Below are 12635 nucleotides of genomic sequence, written 5' to 3' on the forward strand. Positions count from 1 at the left end.
TTTGAATATTGATCACAAGGACAATTAATCATACAAATATTGATTACAAGGACTATTAATCATACAAATATTTATTACAAGGACTATTAATCATACAAATATTGATCACAAGGACTATTGATCAAATAAATATTGATCACAAGGACTAATTATCATATGCATATTGATCACAAGGACTAATGATTATACAAATAATGATTATAGGACTTTTGATCATATCTCATTAATGGGAAAATACAAAGCAGGTCTGTTTTTAATCAAGTGCAACAATGCAACAAATACTTCTGCAAATTTGAGATCAAAATATGGTTGGCATTTAATTAGGTTCTCACAGAGATGCTCACAGACATAGATGTGATGCTCACTGAGCACTTCCTCTATGTATTTTCTATGACCTTCCAATACATTGTTCAATATCCCGATAATATTATACCAATGCGATGCAACAAATTACTGGATGGCCCTGCTAGATCACCCCTCAGATTACTGACAAAACATCTAAGTCATCCAGCATTATTCTTCCAGATCAACTGCAAACATTTTCATGGAAAACTTTTAAGCTATTTTGAACACACATATGTGAGACTACCAATTACATGGGCTAGGCAGCTTCAGTCTAGTGCTTTTTCCCCATTCCTTCATGGAATCAAGAAAGTGCTTCAGTGGACAGACTAGTGTTTACAGCTAACAGGGGAAGGATGGCATTATTGGCTGCAGTCCCTCTTTCAATGCAGCCATGTGATGTTGTGGAAATTTATTAATAGTTTAATGAATGACTGCATGAAGCAAAAGGTGGCTTTTTTTAAACTAGTGAGTGGTGTAGAACAATTGGCCATTAAGATGTACCGAGTGTTGGGCAGTAGAGTTGCTAGAGTCGTATTGGTTTATGATGAAGCCTACATACTAATGTATCTCCAAGGTATTGCTTACTATCACAGTGTCTCCAAGGTATTGCTTACTATAACAGTATCTCCAAGGTATTGCTTACTATCACAGTATCTCCAAGGTATTGCTTACTATCACAGTATCTCCAAGGTATTGCTTTCTATCACAGTATCTCCAAGGTATTGCTTACTATTACATACATGGTGATTGAACTTTTAAGATAATTATTTAAAAAAGTCTTTTTAAATATGTATGCTAAATAACATTCCTGTTTAATAAATATACAAGCATCAGCAAATGGTTTCTTATTGTTTATTAATATTCAGTCTAATGTGATCATCACTAATTTGTTCAACCATACCTGTGATACACATTCTTTGTAATTAATGTTTGTTATCTTATAATCAACAGTCTTATAACCATATTTTCTCCTGAATTTTTTTTAATATATATCTCTGGATGTGTTTATTTTTCTTTTCAGAGAGCCATGGTATTACCATGGCCAATTACCTGACAGGTTCATTCAAGAGCCAGGTAAAGAAAATCATCGTGGACACTGCCAAGGAATGGCCCACCTACTTCTGTCGCCTGTTTCCTGTTGCAGTGAGTAATCTCTCTTTAGAATTTGATCTTTTCTTTGTTCACATTTCCTACTAGGTCACTAAAGCTGCATTTCCAATGGAATGTCTCTTGCAATTAAAGTAATGTTAAATATGTGTGTAAGGGATACTCATCAGATGAAATAATTTTGTCCAATGCATACATGTGTCCTTCATATTTATATTTCAGCCTGGTGTCAGGATAATGTGACTGGGTGGGACATCATGCTATATGTCTGTGGCATGGTTCCCCAGTGCTAGACATCACTACAAATTGTCTCACTGCAGACATCTTAGCGATATGACTGAAAAATTGTTAAAGCTATGTACAAAATCCAGATCACACACACACACACACACTCTTCAGTCGTCAGGAAGGACATCTGATCTAAACATTTATGCAAAATGCCTTGAGAATGAATTCTTACAGCTGTTACTGTAGAATGGTTATTAATGATTTCTTGAAATTTTAACTATGTGGGGCTCCAGGGGCCCAAGTGATCTAAGATGCTTACTTGTACAGATCACTGACATCTCAAGGAGCCCCGAGTGGCAGAGTGGTCTAAAGCGCTCACCATTACGGATCACTGCCATTTCACCTCTGTCTGCATGGGTTCAGGTCTCGGGTTCGGCCAATGTGGGTATGTGAGAAAACTTGCCAGTAGCTTCTCATGGGTTGGTGGTTCTTTCCGGGGTTTTCCTGGGTTCTTCCTCCACCATTAATACTGGCCGCCATGTATATCCTATCCTGTGCTGAAAAATGGCATTAAACCCTAGGACGACAACAACGAAATCTCACCTTTGTCCACATGGGTTCAAAACTCAGATCTATGTTAGTATGTCTTCATCAAATATACTGCTTGCCACATATAGCCTACCATATGCTAAAAAATGACATAAAAACCCCAAAACAAAACCAACAGTGTGCTCTAATTAGTAATTTTTGTTGCTAACATTATATTATTTTGCGATTCTTTTTACATACAAGTGTTTAATGCCACTTTAAATACTGTGATGCTTCTTGTTTCTGTTATGCAGTCAAGTGGCAACTTGTCAGAAGTTCAGTATATTGGGGTCAGTCACTCTGGGATCTACCTGGTACAGCGGGTCCGAAGCCTGGTGGAAGACTACCTGAAGGTCATGGAACACATAAAGTTAGTTGTACCTTACATAAAGTCTTACTTAAATCAAAATCTCTAAGCTAATCTTTCATGTGTTTATGACCAGAATGTGTGTCATAGTTAAAGATTTTGCAACATGCTGTATATATCACAGGATGACATGTATAGAAGTATCATATTTATAGCAAATATGTCGCTATAAGTTGATTGTTTCATTGATTTTCTTGAGCCATACTTTAGGAAAGAAAAAATGTAACTCCATTGCTCCTTATTTAATGACTTACATTTTGGGATCCATTAGTTGTTTAAATCCTCAAAATTGATCTTTCTAATAGCTATTGTTTAAGTTAAAGAAGTATGCCATATTTACTTGCTTATAACTCAGCCCAAATGCAAACTGTACAGACCCAAATCTGCCAGTACGTTATGTGCTGTCAGATTTGGGTCAGTGCAGTTTGTTAGGAGTAATCAGTAGAACAACATAAACTCTGATCTGCAGGTGCATGATTCTAAGGCAGAAAAGGATCTTTAGGATTTGACTCGACTTATAAGCAAGTACATACAGTATATGCTATGAAGCTTAATATTTTGGCATACACCATATAACAGTATGCTAGCAGTTGTGTGCATTCAGTTGGAAATTGTTATATATTTGTATACACAGATTAAAATAATGTGATTTGAGTTCAGTACAGTACTCCCTCATAAGTTTTTTTTTTATATTGTGGTCCTTCTACGAGGCAGATATGGTCATTGATCCATTTTATTATCTAATATCTCGGTGTAAGATGACCTTCCCTTTAATATAGTCCGCATTAATGGACAGCGTCATATTGGGGGAGGACAGTATTAAAGATGCAGGGACATCTTCATGATCTTACAAACAGAAGACTCGGGATTATCAGTGTTTTACAATGTTATGTTCTTGTACCTTGATACTTTTTGTAAGGAACCATAAAGGGTTTGATCCTACAAGTTCATGTCAGAATAAATATAACTCCTTGTCAGACAGAATCACTAATAAATATTTTCAAGATGTAGTTCTTTTTTCCACACTTTTTTTTGTATTGTGATTTAATATGAGATAGCAAAGTGGTTTTTATTATGTAGATTTGAGGACGTGATCGATGTGGTGTTGCCCAGTAAGAGTTCCATACAGATAAGCACCAAGAACAAGAACATGGTCTTTTACACTCACAGGGTAAGTAACAAAAATAGCATCTAATTTTAGCCATAAATTTTCTGCCCACATTGGATAGTCTACCCATTAATCTGTGCATTGGATGTTGTACCCATTAATCTGTGCTTTGTCTGCCAACATCGGATGGTGTACCCATTAATCTATGCTTTGTCTGCCTACATTGGATGGTGTACCCATGAATCTGTGCTTTGTCTGCCAACATCGGATGGTGTACCCATGAATCTGTGCTTTGTCTGCCTACATTGGATGGTGTACCCATGAATCTGTGCTTTGTCTGCCAACATCAGATGGTGTCCGCATTAATCTGTGCTTTGTCTGCCTACATTGAATACTGTACCCATTAATCTCTGATTTGTCTGCCTACATTGGATGCTGTACCCATTTATCAGTAATTCGTCTGCCTACATTGGATGCTGTACCCATTAATCTGTGCTTTGACTGCCCATGATTTATTTGTTACAAATTTAATGATTTTACTAGCATATTTTCATTTTTATTATTTCAGAATATATTTTTCCAGAATTGTTGTTATTGTCCCAAATTAATTTTGAATATTATAAATATTATTATATTTATGAACCTTTTAATCACATGTTTGACATCTGTCACATATGCCATTATGGCAACCAAACAGGATGTTAAAGATATCTTCAGGCCAGATCCATATTTTTGGAAAAATTTGGATAAAAGAAGAAACAAAATGTAATTTTTAGTTATTTTCTAAGCTATGTCAATGTGTTAAATTCTTTTGTAAGACTCTGAATTATCCTAAGATTTTCAGGAGAGCAGTTGTTTTCTTTTGAATTTTTTATAATTTCTAATGTCCACTAAATATTCTCTCATTGTGTAATCTTTGTTTTTTTGTTTACTGGCCCTTGTTGCTAAATATCTATATTGTAGTTGGCATCATACTCCAATTTCCCTGCTTATTATGTCAGTAGTCTACTTAGTAAATTGCAGGCTTTGGTGTTAGCTCTTTCTATTTTTATCAACAAACTCTCTAATGTTAGCATAATGTCTTTTACAGGGTGTCCACTACAGTGTAAACTTAATCATCTCACTTTAGTTGTCTTTTAGATGACAACCTCTATAATAGTTAACCTACACATAGCAAATTCATTTACTATTAGGTACTGATCTTTTATCGAGGGGTTGGGGGCTCTGTGATTTTGTTTTGAGCTGAGATATTTTCTTTTCTTTTATCTGAAGATATTAATATAATGGATGTGATATGGTGTCCTTAAAGCTGTAAATAAGAGCAAGTATGTTTTGAGCAGCTATTTGATAGCTGAAATTTTGTTTAAAAACTCCAGGCCCCTGGCCTAAAAAATTAAATTGCTTGTCCCTAATTGGGTTATACAATGGTTATGTATTGTGGTATGTTCAAAATCACAGCAGCATACCATGGTACAGACTTTAGTGGCACTAAACTCTATTGTAATCATATTGTGTTTGCTCATTCTATATAGTCTAAAATAAGTACATTAGATCTCTTTAGGCAAATAAAATATGTTTTGTTGGTGCATGATTTCTAGGGATATATTGTATACAGGGGTTAAATTTTTTTAATTTTATTTCAGGCCAAACAGGTGAAGGAGATGATTGATCAGTACTTGCATGACAGTGACAAGGTAGGCCACCTAGAATTTACCTGTCTCTGTCTCTCTGTCTGTCTCTGTGTGTCTGTTCTAAAATATCCAAGACTTTATGTGGAGAAAGTTGCAGCATATTGTTATTATTTAAATTAATGGCATGTAATTGATTTGACTTTTTAAATCTGCAACCTTGTTTGATATTGCATCTGTATATTAGAAAATCATGAAATCATAAATGAGGTAATTGAACATTTGAAGCATACAAATTTGATTGCCGAACATTTTTACTTTTTTTTTGCTCACAAGAAAAAATTGGTCTTTTTGCCTAGCTTTGATTGCTTCATATAGATAGCTCTTAGTTTAACTCGATAGAAACTCTAATGTGTATGATTTTCTTGAAGGTAAACCGCTACGTTGTGGCAATGAAGGATTATATCACCAGGGAATCCACATTGTTGTCCTTCAGAAAGGGGGATGTCATCAAACTGATGGATGCCGATGTAGAGGATGGTAGGTTCATACAGCTCAGATAGTGTTTATCTTTTTAATGCTGGAGTAAGTAGATAGTTCAGACAGGTACACACATTATTTTTCCAGTGGTAATACTTTCAGGATGATTGTAAAACATTTGAAGGGTTTGTGATTTTCAGTCACTTGTCATGCACCACAAGGCTGTGTCCGTGCAAGACTAAAAGAATCTATCACATACTGTATATAGTTGCTAACTCAAGTCCAACTGCAAACAACATAAGACCCTATCTTCCATTGGAGAATGTGCTGACAAGTCAGGGTCAGTTTTTTTGTTGGTTGTAATGATCACTCCTATGAAACTGCTTAGACCCAGATCTGCCAATGGATAAGATGATGGCAGATCGAGGTCCATGAAGTTTGCAGTTGGATCCACCTTGTATGTAAATATAGATCTTATATTGGCCTGGTTAACAAAATGCCACTTGAAGCGTTAATTTGAGACTTAAATGAGAACTGAAAGCAGTGTTGGTAAAATTTTCAAAGCCCAAACCAATAAACACATTTATTGGTAAAAACAACATGAATTTTAAACAAAAAGAAGCATCATCAGCACAGTTATAACATTGAAGAGGTCATAGTATACATTTAATATTTTGTGTCATTGGAAAAAGCATTGAAGATTTGGTATAAACTAAAAAATGTGGTTAAAATGATATTAGACTACTTGTGGATGGAGGGTCCGGTTTGATCTATCAAAGATTGTTATCATTTTCAGGGAAGCTGTCAAAAAAAGACAAGGTCTTGGTGACACATTTCATTGGTGAAAATTGAAATTTTGAGCTATGGTATAAATGATGGCAAAAACTGCAACTTTATTGTGATGAGAATATTGTATGATTGCACAGCTCTATTTAGTAGATTGCCTTAGTTCCAGTATTAGGATAACATCGACTCGCTGTGCCTTGTTTTGTTGAGATAGTGAATCTGAGGAATAACTCGACAGAGTAAATAATTGTTTAAAATGATACAATTCTACCCAGTTTTTTTGTAATGCTGTCATAAAATCAAGACAGAATAGCTGTGCCATTTTGAGTATGATAATAGCAAAGTAAGACATGATAGCTGTGCTATTTTGAATAGAATAATAGCAAAGTAAGACATGATAGCTGTGCTATTTTGAATAGGATAATAGCAAAGTAAGACATGATAGCTGTGCTATTTTGAATAGGACAATAGCAAAGTAAGACATGATAGGTGACATGGGCAAATGTAGTGGTATTTGAACCCTTGTGGACCCAATGAACCATCATGGTGTCTGGGAATGTGCAAAATAGTGTTTTGTGGAACTTGACATTTTTTTTTCCCTTTACTTATGTACACGGCCTATCTGATTGAAAGTTTCATCTGCATTATCTTTTTGCAGTTCCATCTTGGATATATGCAGGTTAAACTTATTCTGTCCTTGAGAATTCCTTAATATGAACATTCACATTAACAAAAACAAAAGAAGTCATTACTTAATTGACCTATATTGTTGTATTTTACATAGATGGTCAAGCTTACCTTGATGGAGGTTTGAAGTAGTGATCACTTGACATCCGTACACATGTTTGGATGACCGTATGTATGTGTGTATGTACAGCTGTGCATGTGTATGAATGTATGTTCATACGTATGTATGTGTGTACAGGTGTGCATGTTATATAAGAATATGTACAGGTGTGCATATGTATGTAGGTTAAAGTCAATGTTAAAGTGTTTTTACTTTGTGGCTAAATGAAGGGCAGGCTGTACAAAAGTAGTCTCTTGTTTACCTACATGAAGCAAAGCCATTACAAATATCAATGGAGGTAGTCCTATCATGTTACAGTTCAATTTATACTATTACCAAAAAACTTGGATAAACAATGTCTCTGTTCTTAGACTTAGTATCAGTATTTTTTTTCTATTTGTTTGCTAATTATTAATGATGTTTCATTTCTCTTTAATCCAGGCTGGTTGTATGGTTCTTAGACTTAGTATCAGTATTTTTTTTCTATTTGTTTGCTAATTATTAATGATGTTTCATTTCTCTTTAATCCAGGCTGGTTGTATGGTTCTCTGAATGGCAATGTTGGTTACTTCCCAGCAGAGTATGTGAAACCACTGCACAGGCACGAAGTGGAGAGAACACCTAGTATGAGGGTAAGAGTATGGTGTTAACACATCAATTGAGAAAATTAGCATATTGAGTATTACATGTTACAGAGAGTAATCAGCATAAAGAAAATGTTACATGTCCAAAAAAGTAATAAACATATGAAGCATACATAACATGTCACTTTAAGTAATAAGCATAACATGTCACTTTAAGTAATAAGCATAACATGTCACTTTAAGTAATAAGCATATATATGTTACACAAAGTAACATAGTCATACCAGATTCATTGTTGTTATCATCATTATCATCATCATCCAGTGAACTATATATAATTTGGGTGAATACCAGGAATTTTATATAAATTTTCCATAGTGCCAGAGAAACCTGTATGTATCCGAAAAGTAGGGAAAATGGCTTGCTGGTCACCAAGTTTTTATCAGGTCACACTTTATAATAACAGCAAAGTTGCTATAAAACCAACAATTATTTTTATTTGTTAAAAAATGGAATAAGAATATATTGTCTGCAAAATTATATTTTCTACATTTGCCACATTAAATTATCAGCATTTTCTTAAACTGCAAGATTGGTAAAGACATGCCTTTTTTAACATCACAGCTTGGATGTATAATGCTCTACATTTTTACTGTTCTTTTAGGCTCAGCTGACAGAACATGTGGTACAGAGAATAACGAGGCCTCCAAGTAGGGTATGTAAGTTTAAAATTCAAGAAGCCTTCTGCTTTTTGCTCTCAATCCTGGACAAGAAAGTAGACACATAAGCAAACAACACATGTTTGATGTACACATAATAACAATACACTAAAATCTTTCTGGCAGATACAGAATGATTGAGTTACTGCTTTTCATAAGGTGATTTCCAGGACTGGTACATAAAGAGCATGTTATGATAAGGTCTGATTTTCATAAGGTGATTTCCAGGACTGGTACATAAAGAGCATGTTATGATAAGGTCTGCTTTTCATAAGGTGATTTCCAGGACTGGTACATAAAGAGCATGTTATGATAAGGTCTGATTTTCATAAGGTGATTTCCAGGACTGGTACATAAAGAGCATGTTATGATAAGGTCTGATTTTCATAAGGTGATTTCCAGGACTGGTACATAAAGAGCATGTTATGATAAGGTCTGCTTTTCATAAGGTGATTTCCAGGACTGGTACATAAAGAGCATGTTATGATAAGGTCTGCTTTTCATAAGGTGATTTCCAGGACTGGTACATAAAGAGCATGTTATGATAAGGTCTGCTTTTCATAAGGTGATTTCCAGGACTGGTACATAAAGAGCATGTTATGATAAGGTCTGCTTTTCATAAGGTGATTTCCAGGACTGGTACATAAAGAGCATGTTATGATAAGGTCTGCTTTTCATAAGGTGATTTCCAGGACTGGTACATAAAGAGCATGTTATGATAAGGTCTGCTTTTCATAAGGTGATTTCCAGGACTGGTACATAAAGAGCATGTTATGATAAGGTCTGCTTTTCATAAGGTGATTTCCAGGACTGGTACATAAAGAGCATGTTATGATAAGGTCTGCTTTTCATAAGGTGATTTCCAGGACTGGTACATAAAGAGCATGTTATGATAAGGTCTGCTTTTCATAAGGTGATTTCCAGGACTGGTACATAAAGAGCATGTTATGATAAGGTCTGCTTTTCATAAGGTGATTTCCAGGACTGGTACATAAAGAGCATGTTATGATAAGGTCTGCTTTTCATAAGGTGATTTCCAGGACTGGTACATAAAGAGCATGTTATGATAAGGTCTGCTTTTCATAAGGTGATTTCCAGGACTGGTACATAAAGAGCATGTTATGATAAGGTCTGCTTTTCATAAGGTGATTTCCAGGACTGGTACATAAAGAGCATGTTATGATAAGGTCTGCTTTTCATAAGGTGATTTCCAGGACTGGTACATAAAGAGCATGTTATGATAAGGTCTGCTTTTCATAAGGTGATTTCCAGGACTGGTACATAAAGAGCATGTTACGATAAGGTCTGCTTTTCATAAGGTGATTTCCAGGACTGGTACATAAAGAGCATGTTACGATAAGGTCTGCTTTTCATAAGGTGATTTCCAGGACTGGTACATAAAGAGCATGTTATGATAAGGTCTGCTTTTCATAAGGTGATTTCCAGGACTGGTACATAAAGAGCATGTTATGACTGATTTTTTACTTTACTCATTTACTGATAAGTAAAGGCCATGGTATGAAAAGGCTCACCATCTAATTGTGACCAGATTTTTATTGCTAAGATTCATTTATTTCCTTCAAATATACATATAATATTGATCTCTAGTCATCACTTGTAAAAAAGGTAATACCTCTAAATGATGTCTTATAATCAAGGGCATTGGAATTATGACAAAGTTAAACATGTATATTGACACTGTTTGATATAACAGGTAAGTTATTTTTACTTCTTCACTTAAAATTTATTTATACAACAGATTCACAACCACGTCATCATCTTATCAAACTTGAAAAAGTAGATATGGTCATTCCGATTTTAAGAACAAGACAAAACTGAAACGAAGTTTGTCAGACTTCACACAAAATGTTTCTTGTACAACATGCCAGAGAGTTATCTCAAGGGACAGAACTATTGAAATTCAAAATTCATATTAAATAAACCATCTTATTACTCAAGTCAGATTGCAAACAAAGATTCTGATCTACCAAGCCATAATGTGTCAGCAGATTTGGGTCTGTGTTGTAGGTTCTACTCATTACTCCTAACAAACTGTACAGAACCAGATCTGCTGGTGTATTATGTGATGACATGTCTGGGTCTGTGTAATATGCAGTTGGATTCATAAGTGAGTACATACAATATGCGCCTATCCACTCTGGTGGCCTAGTGGTTAGAGCGTCCACCTTGGATTTGGGAGGTCATCGGTTTGAACCATGGCCAAGTCATACCAAAGACTTACAAAAAATGGCACTAACAGCAGCCTCGTTTGGCACTCAGCATTAAGATGTTAGTGTTAGGACTGGTCAGCCTGGTCTCAGAATAATGTGACTGGGTGGGACATCATGCTACATGTTGGCAGCATGATGCCCCAGACATCACTATAAACTGCCACACTGCAGACATCGTAGTGATATGACAAAAATTTTTTTTAAAGCTACATTCAAAATCCAAATCACACACACACATAATATGCACCTATTAATGAGTACACTGAACATTAAATAATCGGAGTCAGTTATCATGGTGAATTATGACTCAGACTTTCAAGGTTTGTTGCATACTTTCATGCAATTGGTCTTTTAGCTTCTTTTATGTGTTGCAACTTGAGATATGAAAGTGGTTCCTAAATGGGCTGATTTAAAGCATTTCTAATGCCATCATTGTCTTCTAATGATTTAAACAGTTTTAATCCAACTTGTAAGAGTATATTCTAACTACAATGACTTCGATAAAGTTCTGTGAAAGTAGCACATTTCCTCCAATTTTTAATTATCAGGTTTGGTTTGATGTCTGTTGAAAGAGTGGTCAAACAGGATGAAAATGACATATCAAAATTTGTGTGATTTGATTGTCTGCTGAAAGTGTGATCAAACTGGATTAAAATCACACTTAATGCATCAAAATCTGAGTGATTTGATTAAATCTCAGTTGAAAGAGTGCTTAAACTGGATAAAAATTACACTTAATGTGTCAAAATTTAATTCATCTTACAGCAACATCAGTTATTTCTGAAAATCAACAGTGCAGACTCTGTGCAAATGTGACCAATATTCTGTAAACGATATGTACATACAGTTAATACACTATCTGAAATATGCAAGGGAAATGCAGCAAATTCCAAATTATTTTGTGTCTGCTGAATACAGTTGAAATGTATATATGAACAGCAGTGCAGGTTTTTTTTTAAATGGTTAACAATCGACTTGCTATCAATAAATTTGTTAACAATTGACATGCTATTGATGTATTTGTTTACAATTGACTTGGTACTGATGTATTTGTTTACAATTGACTTGGTACTGATGTATTTGTTTACAATTGACTTGGTACTGATGTATTTGTTTACAATTGACTTGGTACTGATGTATTTGTTTACAATTGACTTGGTACTGATGTATTTGTGACCAGGATTGAGTTTCAAAAGTCATAAAAATACTATACTGTTCATAAATAAATTAGGTCTAATGCAGAATATCTCCATTGTAAAAAGTCTTTTGTGTACTTCACTTTATTGTTTAATATAAAAAAACTTATTTCATATTTGAACATTTAAATGTTTATTTTTCAACTGAAAATGTTAATTTGTATTTAAAATGAACAAAATGAAGTACATTTGTGAAAAATGTTGTGGGTAATAGAAAGCCTGAATCTTTCTGGAAAAAAATTATACAATAATATTTATTATTAATTAATTAAAAAAATTATTTTTTAGATATAATTGCTATTGTTTCATTTTGTTGTTGTAATTGAAAATAATTTTTGAATTACATATGTTATATATTTTGAGCCAATGTAGATTATTTGTTTAATGCTTTTAGATTTCAAAACTGTCAAGTAACATTTTTGGGAAATATATTTCTGAATACACTAGTATGTATATACACCAGGTGTAATTTCAACATACA

General features: G+C 34.4%; 1 protein-coding gene across 2 annotated transcripts in view; it reads left to right on the top strand.

Annotated features, from left to right (window-relative positions):
• LOC149805795 (unconventional myosin-XV-like) overlaps positions 1-12635 on the top strand; it is a 180016-nt gene that overhangs the window by 122778 nt on the left and 44603 nt on the right. For both annotated transcript variants that reach the window (XM_089950497.1, XM_089950496.1), the window contains exons 32-38: positions 1367-1488; positions 2523-2638; positions 3716-3806; positions 5387-5437; positions 5803-5911; positions 7956-8056; positions 8673-8723. In XM_089950497.1, the coding sequence (XP_089806623.1) occupies positions 1367-1488; positions 2523-2638; positions 3716-3806; positions 5387-5437; positions 5803-5911; positions 7956-8056; positions 8673-8723 (641 nt within the window). The remainder of the gene's footprint in view (positions 1-1366; positions 1489-2522; positions 2639-3715; positions 3807-5386; positions 5438-5802; positions 5912-7955; positions 8057-8672; positions 8724-12635) is intronic.

Source organism: Sinohyriopsis cumingii, chromosome 2 (assembly GCF_028554795.1).
Source record: "Sinohyriopsis cumingii isolate HCF-2022 chromosome 2, ASM2855479v2, whole genome shotgun sequence".
NCBI classification, from domain to species: Eukaryota; Metazoa; Mollusca; class Bivalvia; order Unionida; family Unionidae; genus Sinohyriopsis; species Sinohyriopsis cumingii.